The sequence below is a fragment of the Pteronotus mesoamericanus genome, unplaced genomic scaffold, assembly GCF_021234165.1.
Source record: "Pteronotus mesoamericanus isolate MK-2021 breed Mesoamerican mustached bat unplaced genomic scaffold, CSHL_Meso_final scaffold_31, whole genome shotgun sequence".
Lineage (NCBI taxonomy): Eukaryota > Metazoa > Chordata > Mammalia > Chiroptera > Mormoopidae > Pteronotus > Pteronotus mesoamericanus.
In genome coordinates this window covers 12,687,317-12,705,572 of record NW_026555312.1, presented here as the reverse complement: position 1 = coordinate 12,705,572, position 18,256 = coordinate 12,687,317, and the positions used below count along the sequence as shown (strand labels likewise).

General features: G+C 38.3%; 1 protein-coding gene across 5 annotated transcripts in view; it reads right to left on the bottom strand.

The window, feature by feature from the left end:
* The window catches only part of KIF13A (kinesin family member 13A), a 201,966-nt gene that overhangs the window by 80,627 nt on the left and 103,083 nt on the right, over nucleotides 1-18,256 (bottom strand). For all 5 annotated transcript variants that reach the window (XM_054591849.1, XM_054591850.1, XM_054591851.1 and 2 more), the window contains exon 4: nucleotides 14,785-14,845. In XM_054591849.1, the coding sequence (XP_054447824.1) occupies nucleotides 14,785-14,845 (61 nt within the window). The remainder of the gene's footprint in view (nucleotides 1-14,784; nucleotides 14,846-18,256) is intronic.

Genomic DNA, 18,256 nt, shown 5'->3' with positions numbered 1-18,256 from the left:
TGGAACAAGAGTCCCCTGATTGATGTCAGAGACTGTAATCTGTTTATCTTTATAATCCTGGTGCCTAGTATAAAACACTTAATAAATATTTATTGAAAGAATGAGTCCACTTAACATTTTTATCCCACATGACAATTCCTTTTACATTTGGAACTAATGCAACATAATTAAAAGCTTTTGGGTATTTGTTCTTCTTTTATGCAAAGTTGGATCTCATTTTAGCAGTCCCTTGTTATACTATGACATATCATGGCTGAAGAATGGGACGCTTAAAAATGTGTAAATATAAAACTCGATATAATATTTTCAACCATTAGACTGACAAAAATATAATTTTGACAACATGAAATATAGCTGGATTGAGGAAATAGACACTTTCATAAGATGCTGGAAAAATAAACAAATGCAGCCATTCTAAAGGAAAACCTCACAGCACTTATAAAAGGGAATCTGCCCACAGTAACTATGGCATCTACCCAAGAGACACTTGGGATCCTGTAAAAGGATGCTCACTGCAGCATTCTTTGTGAAAGTGCCCATTTGTAAAGGAGTAGAAAGGTAAAATGTGACTATTTTATATGATGTACAAGTCACGTAAAACAAATCTGTGTGTAAATAGTGCTAAAATTAAATACCATTGTTGATTTTAAAAGGTCATGTTCAGACTTTACCTATGATGTGAAAGGTCAAATTGTGTGTGTGTGTGTGTGTGTGTGTGTGTGTGTGTGTATTTGAGAGAGAGAGAGAAATCAATTCATGGATGTTAAAGTAAAAATATGGACTGGGAGGAAATTTACCAAATTTATATAACCTTATTTTCTATTTCTGACCTCTAACATCTAGCTCAGAGACTGGTACCGAAGAGGTATTCAAAACATGTTGGTGGAACATGTGGCTTTTTGTTTTTAAAGATACAACTGTAAGAAGCTTTTCTAAACACGAGGGTTTGTTGAGAAGACTGAAGACATGTGACATGCACACCCACACAAAAGGTGTACAGTTGTGAGTATGCAAAACAGAGTTTATTCTTGTATTATTATTTATTAACCACTGTATTATTCTTCACTGAACAAAGTTACATCTACTTTTGCCCCACCCTGTGTAGTCTGAGAATAAGGTATTGTCAAAATTATCAACTAAATAGACTTTTAAAACTTTTTGTTAGTCTTGTGCTTATGAAGAAAATATCTGACCTACTGTTTCTGATCTTTTATACACATTAATATTTTTTCTCATACATTTTCTCAAAGTACCCTCCTTATTCCATAGGTATTCCCAAAGTCCATGCCAAAGCACTGGCTTTAAATCTGGAACTGAGCACTGTAGTACAGAAGATCGGGAATTAAACACCCTGCGCTCAGGCCTGTGATAACTGATGGTGGTCCTCAGCCAAACCCAAGTGCCATCTGAAGACATGGTAAAGCAACCACTTTCTTGGCACAAACAGATGAGTGGAACAATCCTGCTTTATCATCCACACTGGTTAACCAGCGCCCGGGGAGGGAGTCGGGGAGGGTGGGGAGAAGACCCTTTAAGTCTTGGCTAGGTCAAACATCCTGACCATAACTCATGATTTCGATTCATATTTAATAATTTGAAAAAAAAGCAAGAGTTTGAGTTGATGAAAGGACTCAACTGCAGAGAAGAACTGTTGCCAAAGAGCAGATGCCATGGCTGCACAGAGCCTGAAGTCATTCACCGATCAATAACTGAAATATCAGGTAGCAAAACATAATACTTCTGGTTTCTAATGCTGAGAGGCTAGAATTATGAGGAATTATCTTCTCAATGTTCATTCAAGGGTAAATCACAATGTTTCATTTTCTTTGGTAGAAATGGCCTTTTAAACTAAAGATTATTACTTGGAAAAAAGAATGCAACAGAACTACATGAGGTAGGTTTGTGATACATCAAGGGAAAATAAAAAGCCAACTCAGGATGTGTATACTAAAATTGCATAAGAATAAACCAAATGATCAAAGAATAAACTTTAGTTTAGCCTATGTCCAAATTATTGTAAATACTGAATAGGATGTGAATTAACCTATTTAATTTGTATAATATTATTATTTATGCTATGAAGAAGAAAGAGAATTTTTATCAATTGTCCTGTTTGCAATGCACCTTACACATTTCATATCATTGAATCTTTATGATACCCAGGTATAGTAGTTATGGATCGTGATCATTAAGGAGACTGAGGCTCTGAAGGAGTAAGCCATTTGCCCAAGATCACACCACCTGTGTGTGTGACAGGGCCTGGCTCTGTCTGTATTGGCTCCCGAACATGAAGGCTGATGCCCATCCACAATCAGTGACTTATGCTGCATGACACCGGGAATCAGCTGCTCCCTCCTCTCTCTGGTCTCCACGGTGTTTTCTGCAAGTTCCCAGAACTCATCACTCCGCACTGTATTTTTTTCTCTGCCATTGCACTGTGAGCTCCTTCAAAAACAGGAGTTGTTGAATCTTAGCAGAGTGCCTGGCACACAGCAGACACTCTTACTGAATTATTCCTATGTTGACACTGCTGTGAAGACTAACTTGTATTTAATTGGGAGCCCCTTTTCTCATTAGTGCTGAGGCCTCAAAATGTTGTGTGTTGAACTTAAAAAGAAATATTTAATTGTATTAGATGTTACACTTTGGCCAAAGTATGGCTGTTTTTGAAATTCTAATGAGCCTCTAAAGACTACAATAGCCTTAGTTAACAATAAGGTACTGGGGTGTGAATAAACATGTCAACATGATACGTACCTACTAATGGGATTTTAATAAAAATCACAGATCACACTTTCACTGACATTCAGAGTAATCACCCGAACCTTGAAACAAAATATGTAACTAAAGAAAAAAAACCTAACCTCTATGATTTCCACTAAATATATACTATTGCTTTCCAAAAAGTCAAGTTCATTGAGTTAGATATTCATAGTTACATTTGACAGAATATAATTTATTTTATCATATTTAGGAAAAGTTTAGTTAGAACATGAAAGAAAAATTCTGGGAAACGCAAAATGTATATGAAAAAGGAGAAAATTATTTTGTGTTTTTGGAAAGAATTTTTCTTCTTCCCATCTTTAAGCAACTATCTTAAAGCACAATTTATAAAAGGATAAATACAAAGAACTATTGTAAAGTTCATGTATTTTTATAAATCTGAGCAAGACTGGATTTGAGAGAGACTGGAATACATTTTATATGGCTTCATGTCTCAAGGGAAATTTATTCCCTTTTAAGACAAGAGATAATGAATACTTTCCTACCTTGCAAAGGTACATCAACATTAACATTGTTTTATAGCTGCTTAGCTTTCCATGGTATTCTTAGCTGACACAATCAGTTTTCTAGTGTGGACATTTAGATTATTTCCTTTTTCTTTTTTTCTGCAACATCCTTATATGTTTACCTTTGTGTACTTTTCTACTGTCTTTACTAGGTAAACCTCCAAAACACCAAATTCTAAGTCCTTTTAGTAATTCAGGAGTCCTTTTTTCCACCCCCTCAACAACACTAGCTATTATTATTCTTTCTTTTTTTGAGTATGTCAGTAGGAGAAAAAAAAACCCTCCAGTTTTGTTAGGCAAGAATTTTCCTTTTCATAGTTTGTTGCCCATTGGTATTTATTCTTTAATAAATTGCTATTTGGGCCATATGTTTATTTTTAGAAATAAATTGGTTTCATCATTGATTTTTAATTATTAATTTTAAATTGCTCATCATATATTAAGGATATTAACCTTTGGTCTATCATATGTTGTAAATATTTTCCCCAGTTTTGTCATTTGCCTTTTGGTCTTATGCTGTTCTGTCATATAAAACCTTTTGTTTTTTCATATTCAAATCTTTCATCTTTTCCTTTATAATTTCCACCTCTGGTATATGTATGCTTCCAAAATCCTTCTGCATTATTCTTATCTCAAATTATATAGGTATTCACCCATATTTTCTTTCAGTTTTGTTGTGGTTTGTTTTTTTTTTTATAGTTTTATTTTCAAACTCTACTCCCTACCAGCTGTGTAACCCTGGGCAAGTTTTTGGTTTCTTCATTAGTAAAACAGGAATAATAGCTGCTACCTAGTGGGTTGCTGTATCATTTAATAAAGCAATACAGGTAAAGCCTCTATTGTAGTGTCTGGCCATTATAAGTCTGGAATATATTTTAGTTAGTGTCTATTATTAATATCACCCTTTAAATCTTTAATCTACTATAATTCATTTTGGTGTAGAAAAGGAGGTGATCATCTCATTTTCCTTAAAAAAGTTTCTCTGGCTTTGCAACAATTCTGTGAGATAATCCAATTTCAAAGAGAAGAGTCACCTGTTCTTAGAAAAAAAAATTTAAAGTAATCATTTATTATCATTTATTGCTATTTCTCTAAATTCCCTAGAGGGCCCACTTTTAAAATTACACTGAAAAGGGGGTGTATGTGAGCAAGTATGCATGTGGTGGAGTGCGTGTGATAGAGGGGGTGTGTGCATTGGGTGTATATGTGAGGGTTATGTGTGTGTTAAGGGCATGTGTGCTCTGGGTCATGATGAGGAGAGGAAGAAGGAACAGTATCATTATTTGGGCCAGGATATGACAACTCATGTTGTCCAGCGCAGGAAAAATATTTACCATTCTTTTATAACCTGAAGGTATTTTCAGAAAGGTATGGGGAGGAAAACAATATAAAATCATACTAATAAAACTGTGAATCGGGTACAGGGATTGAGAAAAAAGGAAAAAGCACTCACGGACATGGACAACAGTGTGGTGATTGCTGGGGGGAAGGGCGTATATGGGGACTAAGTGGTAATGGAAAGAATATAATGAAGATTAAATTTTAAAAAAAGAAACATAAAGTTTCCCTTAATCTTCTATTCTGGTGCCTCTTTAGCTCTGTGAATCCCTAGCTGGGGTTATACTTAATTTTTTTTTGTTTTGGGGACTTTTAGGGCACTACTGGCACAAAAAGAGACAACTATAAAATAGGCCAGGCTGTCAACCAAAGCCTAAAAATGCACTGTAGACTCTTTTCAAAAAAATCCTCACTTGAGGATATGTTACTGATTTTAGAAAGGGGAGGGGGGAGGAGAGAGAAAGAGGGACATTGATGTGAGAGAGAAACATCCATCAGTTGCCTCCTGTACGTGCCCCAACTGGGGATCGAACCCACAACCCTTTGGTGTACAGGACGAAGCTCCAACCAACTGATCCACCCGGCCAGGGCCACTGTGTAGGCTAGACAGCCTCTTGTTGTCTTCAACATGACCAGCTTTCCATGACCCTTACAGAATCTATGAAGGAGAGTCTGGTTCATCCAAAAGACTGAGGTTTTTTGCTTTGTTCATTTTCTGTTTTTTAAACACAGCAGTCCCCTTTTTCATCATAGGAAAAAATGTGCCAACTGCTTTAAGAAGCTAAGTACACACACATACACACACACACACACAAAAGAAGCTGTTTATGCTGAATGGTGGGAATCAAGGAATCCATAGAAAGAAGGTGCACTATCCCCACCCTAAATGTTTCCTGTCTATAGTTCACACTTACACAGAATGAAGTGCTACTTGTCTAGGGGAACGTGCTGCAGCCCATAAGGGAAAGTTCAGAAGTCCTATGGAAAGCAAGAGGATCTAGGAGTATTTGTTTCTATCCCAGATAAGCCAAGCAAAGCCATAACACTGTTAAATCCAAGAACCTTGTGGGTTTTCAGCAGGACTGATGCCAGAGAGAAGGTGGCCACTCTGTAGATGTCAGTTCCACATACCTGACGCAGGAAGTCCACAGGGCAAACCTGGCCTCACTTGTTAGTAACCATAACCAAGGTGCCAATTATTACTGTGGAGTTTATGATTAGACATCCTATAACCATGTGGACAAGTCTGAAAACACAGGCATGCCCAAGGCAACTCATAACACAATGTCAGAACAGTAAAGAGGATTCCTGTACAGAATTTCTGCAAAGTTACAGACTGATCCACCCAGCCCTGAGACACATATGATACACATCTTTGAAAAGCTAACACTCTGAGTCTCCACACTTGTGCATAATCCATCCCTACTGGATATCGTAGCAATGGACTCAAAGCTAACAGGCATGTGCTTTGTGAGCCCACTAACCAAAGATATATTCTCTCTATAGTGGGGGCCTGACAGCAAAACAAAGAAGTCAGGGATGGAAGGAACAATGCACCTATCGTACATATGCCTAACATCTGACTACTGAAGAGGCACAAGGGTGAAACATCACAGTGGGCTATGTTCTAGGAAATGGGAGAACAAAATGGGAGGGCATACCCTCTCTTATTTGCAATTTGCATTAAATAAGGCAGCCTCATGTAGATCACAGTCAAATAAAACACCAGGTATGGCAATACAAGGCTGGACATAACATACGTACAGAATATTTCTCATTCTTCTAAAGTAGCTACATGAAAGAGCACTCAAAGTTTTAATAGGATCAATAATTTTATCAGTTTAAACACTGTCCAGTTCCCCGTGGAGTTAGTGTGGAAAAAAATGGTTAAGCTCATTATTTGTGATTTGGAATTCCCAGGCCTGCTCATTTGCAAGGGTGTTTTTCCACTTCTAAACAGGCCTGACAGCCATGGCGATTTTGATGAGTCTGAACTTGGCAGCGGGCCCAGCTCCAAATCAGAGCACCTGGACAGTGCAAGTGCAGACGGGCTCTTCCCACATACCTGCGGGGATGAGGAATGCGCCTAACTTGGACGAGGTTTCAGCAAATCCCTCTCTCACATAGTACAACTCTCAGAAATCGTCACAAATAGTGACTCTAAACCTGGTTTAAGTTAAATGACCACAAACAACAAAGTTTAGGTAAAGGAACTAAGGTGACGTGAGGTTTAAGTGTTAATCAACTGTAGTAGTTTGCCATTAAGGGGACCTGGTAAAAGGATCTTGAGAAACTGGGCCATGAGCGTAAAAGTTCCATGGCAGCCTCCAAGAGTGATCAGTGCTGCAGTCCTTGGGAGTCCTGTGGCCCGGCATGGGTGACTCACCCAGACGGATGTTTCCACCCCAGTGACAGTGCCGGGACTAGTCATGAGCTGGCAGTGAAGCTTGGCTCCTTTTTTGGTGCCAGATAAAGTGGCTGACTCAATGAGGAGGGGGTCAGGCCTTGGCGCCCAGGATGCAAGAGAAAAATAAGCCACCTTACCTGTGAGGACTGTGTAACAGAAAGATTTTGGAGTTATTCAGGAGGGTATTCTCACATAAAACTGCAGAAACAGCAAATGTTCTTCATTTCTACCTGCTCAACCGTGTTTAACATGGTCTGATATAGAAGCAGGCTTGACTCAACACCTCCTCAGGACTGTGGGGTGCACAGTATTTACAGCACTTGAGGGGAGGTTAAAACAGAGCCCAAACCAAACAGAGGCATCCAGGACTCTTAGAAAACTTCTGACAGGAGGGAGAATGGCATTAGTAGTAGTCCTGGCTCGGTCCCAAGGCAGAGCACTCTGATCTTATTTCCCAAGCACAGCCTCTCTTGGGATGAGAGAGGAGAGAGGAAAGCCTGGGGTTGCAGAAGTCTTCACACATCATTGTCACGGACCAAGATCTACGTTTGCCATTTCTTTCGGCTTGCTCGCAGGTAACAGGGGCCCTGAACCTATTTCCTCATCTATAAAATAAGGACAATACAGTTTCTACCTGATTAGGTGTTTTGACCATAAAATGACCTGCTGCAAGTACGCACACAGTGCTAGGAACCTAGTGCTCAGCACTATATTATCTGTTGTTGTTACTACCCAACCCTCTAAATATACTTAAGTTAAATGATGTCTCCGGGTGCTAATAAACATTCTAAGGAAAAGATATGGACAAAGAAAGGTAGCGTGGAAGAAGGTGAGCTTGGCTGTGTAGATGAAAAAGGGGCCACATGCTAAATCTGACAAGCTCAGGAGGAGCCTATAATGCTGGGCCCTACAGACTCAGACTGAACGTAACCACATAGGACGGTCTGATCATAAAAATTTCCTCACTAAAAGCAAGTCATGGTGCACTGTCACATCCTAGGCCTACAGCTTCCTTGACAAAGGTCAGTCTTTACCTTAGGTGATCCTGTCTGTTGTTTTTTTGCACCTAAGATAACATATCTTTGAAATGTCAGAGTAATCCCCCTTTTCTGAACCCTACATGGTACAACCTGGCACCAGAGGCAGGAGACCACAGAACCCCTCATTGTCATCTTATTCCCCACATACCATCTCCAAGTGCTGTAAATGGTAATTATTATCTATCCTGTACCACCAATGTAAAAGCAAGTGTTTCTCCATTTTGCCTTTTTGTCCAATCCCAGAGATTCCCCTGCTTTGCTTTCTCCACCCTCCCTATTCTACCACCAGTGGATTTCATGTTACCTCTTCTACGTCTCCTTCTTTGAGTCCAATGTACAAAATAAGCTGCAAAACTGCCATTCTTGGGAGCACTGTCTGAGTCCATTGAGATACGGTTTTCCAGCAATTGTTGTCAGTTTGGTGCAAATAAACTCATAACAATTCTCTAGATTTGGGCATCACTTACGTGCACAGGTGGGATTAAAAAACAGAACCACACATATACACTCTTAAAACATTTAACAATATTAACTTAGCTCATTTATTTCAGAGAAACTTTCTTTTATCTTTAAATGTTTACTTATTTATTAGAAAGAGGAGAAGGGAGGGAGAAAAAGAGAAACATTGATGAGAGAGAGAAACATCAATCGGTTGCGTCTCATACACACCCCATCTGGGGGACTGATCCTACAACCTAAGCATGTGCCCTGACTGGGAACTGCAACAGCGACCTTTTGCTCAGCAGGACAATGTCCAACCCAGCCACATGGGTCAGGGCCAGAGAATTTTTTCTTAACTGACCTATACTTATTCAGTTCTCTGAATTAACCAGCATCCTCTCTCGCATATGTAAAACCCAGTGTCGCATGCCCGCTGCATGTGATATCGCCAGCTGCGAGGCTGCTCTCTGTACTCCTCCAGCTGAGTTATATTCTTACAAAGGGTCAGTTGTGTTTGCTTCTAAACTGTTTTATGTTGTACTTCTCTGTAATTATATAACTTAACTAACAAATGCAAAAAGAGAGTTGCCAATTCTAAGAAAACTAAGTTGAATGCTTGGGAACAACTTAATAATTGTGAGTTGCTAAAGAATTGTTAAATTAGGTATGGGTGAGTCAACTTGTAAAAGACTACATAAAAGAAAAATCTAGAAGGATTTTGCAGTCAGATTGTTTCATACATGCCTTTTAAGATGGCATGCACCATTTAGAATGAATCTCTACTTTAACAAATTGTTCAAATAGTCAACCACTACATCTTCTCATAATTATGATTTTGATAAACCTAACAGCTAATGATTACTGCGTATTTACTCTGCATAGCGCTTGCTGAGTGCTTTATATGTACTTGAATAGTACTATAAAAAAATCAATACAGTGCACTAAAACAACTATTTTGGAACTCTGCTGAAAACATCAGTTCTATTTTGGCTACCGTCAGCTTTTAGAATGTAAACTTTCACGCACAGTTAAACAATGTGACACAGAAATTGTTTCTACCTCTGAGCACATAAAATCTGCCATCCTGGGCACAGAATCAACTGTGGCTGCTCTTCCCACAGCCATAGCCCAGGCTAGGATGCACTCAGCTGTCCCCTCTGAGTATAAAGCAATGCTAGCAGAAGTGCAACCTTTCTCCTGAATTACAGGGTATTAATTATAACCAAAAACACACAGCTTCAGCAAATTTGAGCAACATGCCATATGGTGAGAATTGTTATATAATTTCTAAGTCAATAGTTTAGAATCTCTCAGGCCAGGAAATGTTCAGGACCGCACTGATCCCCAGATATGCTACCATAGAATTTTTATTTTTGGTATGAAAGTTTATAGAAAAAATATGTTTATGACAAATATCCCCCTACAAGAAAGAAAATTAAAAGCAAGGTTACTGGAAATCACGGCTATTTACCAACATGACAGATTTTAAGCAGTGAGAAATCGTTGATTTATTATTGAGAAGGCCTTCATTCCAGTCAGTAGTGATTTAAACATTTACAAAGACCTATTATCTGTTATGATGCTCTCAAGTTTATCAGTACTCACTAGAATATAATAACTTTATAATCCTAACTGTGGATCTATGTATATGTGTGGTTGCAGGGGAAGATGTGAGTTTATGTAGAAATGCCATGCTTTCCCTAACTCTTCAGGTTACTTCTTTTTTCTCAGCCCTGATGCAAAGATTTTTGCTTTAAAGACTCCGAATTATGTGCCAGACAAGCATTATTGACTACTTAACCAAAAGGTAAAACAAGGAGAGATGATATAGTTAAAATGTAAAATGTCTCAAAGCATGATGAAATGCAATTCAAATGGCTGAACAAACAAGCCTCTGATTTGCCTCTGAAAAGTCCACTTCAACAGCTGTGTGGCCAGCATAAAATGTCTAATTCATGTTTTATCTGAGAGCTGGAGGAGATCCGAAATCAGTCTAGGCCAGTGATTTTCAACCAGTGTGCTGCAAGAGGCACCCTGGTGCGCCGCAGGAATTTTTAAAACATGCAATACTTGATTATTTAGTCAGAGGCACTGACCTCTTTTCCCTTAGACTGTCAAATAAAAAAATGACAACAGACAACACAACAACAGCCATTTAGTGTGAGTGAATCAAAATTATACCTATTTTTTTTGTCATATTGGCAAAAAAATATATTTTTGGGTGTGCCACAAATTTTTTGTGATTATGTGTACTATGAGATGAAAAAAGTTGAAAATAGCTGGTCTAGCTAACAGGAAGAGATACATCTAGTATCTCCTACTTCAATTGATGAGAAAACAGGAATCCCCAAAGTTTACAGCTTGTGGCAAAACCAGGTCTTGTAAACCCTAGTACAATGAATTTTCTTTTCAAAGAACTGATGCTATTACCCTTACTCTGTCTACAATGTGACAATGATTAAGATGATAAATATGTGAGTTTTTCTTATGTGCCAATACTGGCTTAAGTAATTCACATGAAGAGAGATCATTTAGTCCTTAAATCAGAACCATTATCCTTGTTAAAAAAATATTTTATTTTTAGAAAGAAAGGCAGGGAAGGAGAAAGAGAGGGAGAGAAACATTGATCTTTTGCATGCCCCCGACTGGAGACCTGGCCCACAACCTAGGCATGTACTCTGACCAGGAATCAAACCAGTGACCTTTCACTTTGCAGGATGACATCCAACTCATTGGGCCACACCAGTCGGGGCCAGAACTATTACTATCTTTATTTAACATACAAGGAAACAGAAGCAAAGTGAGATTTGTTACTCATCCAACCTTACACAGACAGGAGGCGGTAAAGTAAGAATTGGAACCTGGGCAGTCTGACTTAAGAGCCCACAGCCTTCCACTACTCCAACCAACCCACCGCAATGCTATTACACACACTATAGAACTATGTATTTCTAAATCAGAAACCTGAAAGTAATTGCAAGGTTAACATTTTACAAACCACATGAAACTTAAGAGCCTGTTTCTCTTTGCTCCTGCAATCCATGCACTTATCTTTCTCTCTCTCTCCCACCCCCACTCTTTCTGCCTCCATCCCCCAAGTTTTGAGAGCTGCGTTAAGAGCTCTGATTCAGTATCAATGATGCCATTATTCTTTGAGCCTGAAAAATAGGTTGACTTCAAAAAATATGTGCTTCTCCTTCTCCATTTCCTCTATTTCCCATCAGAGAATGAATGCTTCTATTTTAATGTTTCTATTCACAATTAAGAAGGAATTGCTTTTTTTTTTAATAAAGAAAAAGGAAATCAAATTACCTATCAACGAATCTACTAGTAACATACTTACTAGGCAGAGTGTTTACAAAGAGTGCAAACAAATCTGAGAGAATAGCAAGCAAGCTTTTACTTTTTCCTAAGGCAGTCATAGTATTTGTATAATAATAGGGATATTAAAGAATAAGAAATGTTGTAAGTAGACATTGCTGTATTAAGCAAAAGGATCCTATTTAAGAGCTAATTGGAATGTGGTATTTGGTGTAATCATACAAACTAAAATTTAGTCAATTTTAGGCTATCAGTATGTTTAAAAATCAGTTTTATCTTTTTAAATATTTCTGAACATACTATTTATATTGAAGAGGTACAGAAATCTTGAGTTTCACACTTGAATTTTATCATCTATACTTAATAGTTACTTTTAGTAAAAAAAAAAAATTAGTTTGTCCTATATTCAAGGACATGAGTGATACACTGAAGAAGGTTAGAATGGTCTCTATGGGTAATAATGGCAGGTGTGATGCTAGGATATAGGGAAAAGAAAAAAATCTTCCTTAGGCATTATTTTACCCACATCACTCCAATAGACATCCCGCCCCTGGCCCCCGTTTTTTTCTTTTACCATATCAGTCTAACTTCCTTAGTCTAGCCTTTAAATTTTCCTATTATCTGGCTTCACTCAGTATGTACAACTGGATCTCCCACTGCTTCCCCCAAGATGCACCTTCTGCTCAGACTAGTCTATATACCACGCTCTCTCCTACTTCTGCATCTTCACTTTTGGATAAGACAAATGTATTGTTTATGGGCACCTCCTACCAGTTTAACCCAGGTAACAGCAAACAGCATATGAGGTAGGTACTATCATTTCCATGTTTCTCATTTGACAGAAAAGAAACTGTATGTCAGAGAGATTAAGCTGTTGAAGAGAACCAAATCACAGGTATCCTGAGATTTAAACCCAGGTTTCACTTGAGTCCATATGCTTTCCCTGATATCATGCTGCTTCCTCTTATCTGGACACCCTCTATACTGCCCTTTGGTTAAACCTATGCTAAACTTCCACATCCGGTTTCAGTTCCACCTCCCCTATGATGCCTTCCCAGGCAACTGCAGTCTTTCTAGATTTTGCTTTTCCAGGGTTTTTCCATAGCACTTATAATCTGTAAAATTTATTATTTAACTAAATATTATCTCAAATGTTTACTGTTATGAATTATTTTGCTTTCTAACTTCGTTTTGAATTTCTCAAAGGCTTCCTGGGCTGCATAGATAGTAGAAGATTCATGAATACTTAAGTAACTATTCTGGCTTCTTAGATTCTACAAGGACAACAAACAAGAACACTGGACTGGGGCACAGAATGGGTGGTGGGGAGTCATGGAGCAGAGGATCGGGAAGGTAGATGAAGGCTATATAATAAAGGATCCTAAATGTCTTTTAAGAAGTATAGATTATATCTATAAGTGATGAGCAATCCTTGAAAGTATTTAAGAACTGAATGAGAGGAATTCTAATTCTGAAAGACTTATCTGGCTGTATCCTAAGTCACATCAGTTGAATAGGGCGAGACTGGGCTTTGTAGAGCCATAGCATTTGTCCTCATTTGTTTCTGTTACAGTAGGAAATGTTATACTTCCATTGTTTATTTAACTCCAAAAGGACACACTCAGCCAAAATACACACAGTGTTAACAACCAGGCAGACTGTTCCAGACTTAGTAGTATTTATTTATTTATTTAGTATTACTTTATTTTATTGAATTTATCGGGGTGACATTGGTTAATAAAATTACATAGGTTTCAGGGATACAGATGCTGTAGGATTTGTTATCTAAAGTCTCAAAGGGCTAATAAAAAGACAAAATACTAAGAACTTTTTATTCACATTAGTAAAATATACTGCTGAAGTCACAAAATTGATGCTTGGAAAGAAAGACTAATTTACCCAATGTGACCAACTGAAGGAATTTTCCTAGTACAAGATTGCTAAGTTTTGAAAAATATATATCAAGTAATTTCTCAACAAATCTGCTTTACCTGGCAAGGAAAAGGTTGTCAATAACATTCCCTACAAGCATGTAACTTCTTTTGCGTTTCAGCTTGTTAGGACCCACATCCTCTCCATCATTTCCTCAGTTTTTCTTTTCTTTTTTTTTTTTTTAAGTAAATGGGAAAGTCATTCAGCTGATATTCTTGTAAGGAGAAAACATTCATGAGACTATATATCCAAGAAAAGGGGGACAGAGTCAGAAGGCAAGGAATCAAAGACTCCCTCCACTAAAACAAATGTTTTGTTCTTAAGCTAAAGCAATTGTGATTAACTCCTAGGAAAGGCTAAGATTCACCTTTGATCACAAATAATAAAATTAGCAGTCATTTGTGTCCAACAGAATAGGGGATAAATGCCTCAAGAAAGAAACACTAGCAAAATGTGGGGCAAGGAGGCAATGTTTCCTTGGGGAAAGTGTGTTTTAGTTAAATCACTGGTGACTGCTTTAGAATACTCAGGACATAAGGGGGCGGCGGGGTGGGGGGTGCGGGTGTTGGAAACCAACTGCACCTCTGCTTTGCTTATATAAATGGAGCCATGCATTCCCTGAAAGTTAATGACAAGGAAAGCATGGTATCTTAAATCTCTTCTTATGTGAAAATCACAACAGCTACCATTTATGACTGAGATAGTTCCCCATTATCTCTAATCCTTGGAACACATCTGGAGATACTAATATCCCCTTTACAGGTGAAGAACCTAAAATTTAATGAGGTTGGGGTTGGGGAGGAACCTGTCCATGACTTCTCAGCAGCTAGTGGCTGAGCCAAATCCTAAAATCAAATCTTACTGACTTCTAAGCCCATGCACTAGATTGGAAAGAATGAGTGTGAATTTTATGGGGGAAAACAGGATGCCAGAATAATTAAAGAAAAGAAAATAAATGTAATAGGAGAAGAGGCCAGAGGCCCAACCATCAACTGCAGAAATAGAGCCAACTTACCAGCATATTTTGTAGTGTTAGATTCATCCATGGACCAAAAGCAATAATCAAAGGCAAATACCTGAATAAAAGAACAAAATATTAAACTTAAAAATTAATTGACTTCTATTAGTAAATCAGGCTGCAAAAAAAAAAAAAAAAATCGCTGATGAAGGTGAGGAGGCTTGCTACTGTCTGATTTTTTTAAAAACCTCCACAGGTTCGATGCTTTGTTAACCCCAAAGTGTGTTTTACATTAACCTGATGATTATCTTCTTGTATAAGACTGTTATATGTGAAAATTGCTACTTATCAAGAATTCAAACAAGCAAACATTTTAACCATTTTTTTTTTTAATTACACATTTACTGAGAAGAAACAATGACTCCTTTTCCAAATCAACAGTTCTGCTGCAACCCTCTGGCTGGATCTCCCACAGCTTCTCAAGAAACACTAACGCTATCAACTTTCATTTAAATCAGTTCCTTCGAACTTTCCATGACACTACCATTTCTAGCAGAGCCAAAGCTCAAAACTCCCCACATTGCCATCCTGGACACCATTTCTTCTTCTATTTCAGCATGCAACCTTGTACCCAGCGTTGTTAACAATCAGTAATTCACTCCTGCACGCACTGATTTTCGGTACAGTTACTGACTGCCTACTGTTACGAGGAATTGCTGATGCTACCTCCCTAGGGACTTTCACCTAATCATTGTTTTCCATGCACATGACCACCACTCATGTCCTGGCCATCGTTATCAGATGCATCGGGCAAAATTCCCTAAAGTGTGCTCCAAGAGACAGTAGTTTCATGAGACAGTCCATAAAAAAGGACTAAATCGTATTATAAATGGTGTATGTTTTGCCCTGTTTGGAATTCTCAATATTTAAGGTTCTGAAAAGTCCTCCAGCTAATAAATCCACTTAATTGTTTAACTTTTTATTTCTCCAATTAATTTTGGTGAGGAGACCTTTTCTTGAGTTAACACCTGTTAACATGCCTTGAAACTAGTGTTTCTCAATATACCTACCTCTCTGCTAACTCTGGCCAAGCTGACTCAGCAGCCACTTTCCTGGGCTCCTTTTTACAGCCTTCCCCACCTGGTAGTCCAAATAGCAAATTACAAACTTTCGAAGGACAGGGAACCTTTAATGTTTAATCATTTCAAAGGGATCTTAAGCACTGAGCAAACAGAACCCAATCTCTTTGACCTGCATTTGAGACTGGCCACAATGAGGCCTTTCCAACTTATGTCCCCCAACTTCTTCATGCTTCAGCTGAACTTGTCAGCACCTTGGAGTCACCACCCCACCTCTACAGGCATTCTCTTCATTTCCACCCTTCAAAATGCTTCATACTCCTTAAGGCCCAACTCAATATATTTTTCTTCTGGGAAGCAGTCCTTGGTTCAATCCAAAGGAATTATCTTTCCCTTCTCTAAACTCTCACAACACTGTATAATCATTTGTGTGTGTGTGACACCTATACCAATTATTCTACTTTTCACTAATCCTATATATCATCTATGCATATGTTTTATCTCCACTAGTAAACTAAGTTCCTTGAGAGCAGGAACCATATCTGATTTGTATTTGTACCCTTCAGTATTCATAGTAATTACTTTATAATTATTTATTGAATGATTAATGGCATTGAGGCCTTACATGAAAGCAGGTACTTTCTTCATCATCAAAAGATTAAGTTATGCTCTCAATAGTTTCAGCGCTACATATGCTTCAATGCTTTTAAAATGGATTCAAGTATGCACACAATTACATCATCAATCTCAAGTCCAAATTCAATTTTGTGACTTATACAAACATTCACTCTGGCTTTACAATAAACAAGGCTAAAATGAACAGCTATGAAACAATAGTTTCAGCCAACAGAGTGTGGAATATTTACTGCATCCAGGGGGCTGTTCCAATGACTTGAGAGACCACACAGGCATAATCCAGTTAATCATCCTGCCTCTAGGCACAACTGAACTTCAACACTTTTCCTGAGAGATGGAAGATCTATGTTGTTTTTAAACATTTCCAGAAAAGGAGATTCCACAATCTCCTTTTAATGGCATCTTATTATACTTAATGTTCATTCCCAGGACATTTTCCTTTCCTTTTAACCTAAGTCAACTCTCCTTACTTTAAATGGCCAAAAGAGGCTATTTTCCAATTTTTATGTGTCTTTATTGTTTTCCTCTAGCAGGGGTGGCCAACCTTTTGGGATCTCTACGCCACACTGGAAAGAGTTGTCATGGGCCTCACAGTAATACACTGAGACACATAATCACAAAAAAATCTCAGTGTTTGACGTAAATTTACTATTTTGTGTTGGGCCACATTCACAGCCATCCTGGGCTGCATGCAGGCTGCAGGTTGGACACGCCTGCTCTGGTCTCAATGAATTCCTCCCAGTAGTTGCTCTATAAATGAAATAATCATTTATTTTCTATATGCTAATTCTCAAACCTAGCTAAAACTTCCTTTTACAGCCTGCTATTCTGCATACAAAGTGAAAAAGCTAGAGCTTTACATTCCCAGTAATGCTCCTTAAAATAAAATGAAATCCACCCCAAATTCCAGGTCTAACTCTCAGCGATCATGATTCCAAAATTCTGCACCAACTTCCATTTCTAACAACCAACCAGTTAATAGTTTAAGACTGGTTTTGCTCATAGATTAAAAAAAAATATTTGAAGTGTTTGTTTCCTAAGATTCAGACCAAGGTTACAATGCGGCAGAGAGGCCAAGGGCCCTGGCAGCACGGACGGATGCATGGCGCAGCTGCTCTTCCCCCGCCAGCTACCAGTCTCTCCTGAGCTGGATCGTGTCTCAAATTTCAGAACCTTTGACCGCAGGCATTAACAGAATGTTCATCCCTCAAACCTGTCATGGTTATTCTTTTACTGAACATTTAACAGTTAGGAAGCTGAAGCCCATAAATCTGAGGGGTTTGCCTAAAAACTCAAAGTAAGTGAATAGAAAGATTGTTGTAACTTCTTTTCCTTTAATGCATGCCACAACTGATCGCCCCTTCTATGAAAATCTACAGCACTCTGTAGCTCCCACGACACTAGTTCACATGTTGTTCAGTGTGGGTCTTATCTGCACTCTCAGAATGAAACCACTGGGGGCAGGGACTTCAGCTCATGCGTCTCGTAGTATCTGGGGCAGGACCTCATACAGAGCGACTGCTGTACATAATATTTCTTCAATCAGTAAACATAATACCAGCAGAAGGAGTTGGAATGCAGACAAGAACACCAAATGGATATGAAAATTATTATGCATAAGCAGAGGTTCAAACTCCCAAGATATATTTTCAAATTTTTCATTACTTTCAGATGCATATGTTAGGGGAACTTGGTTCCATCAGCAGTTAAATACAGATTTGGTCACAAGATGGGCACTGGGGTCCTCTTCAACACCATCATTCCATGGTTCATATGGATAAACAAGTTTTGCCATGTCATGTGTCATGTATAGT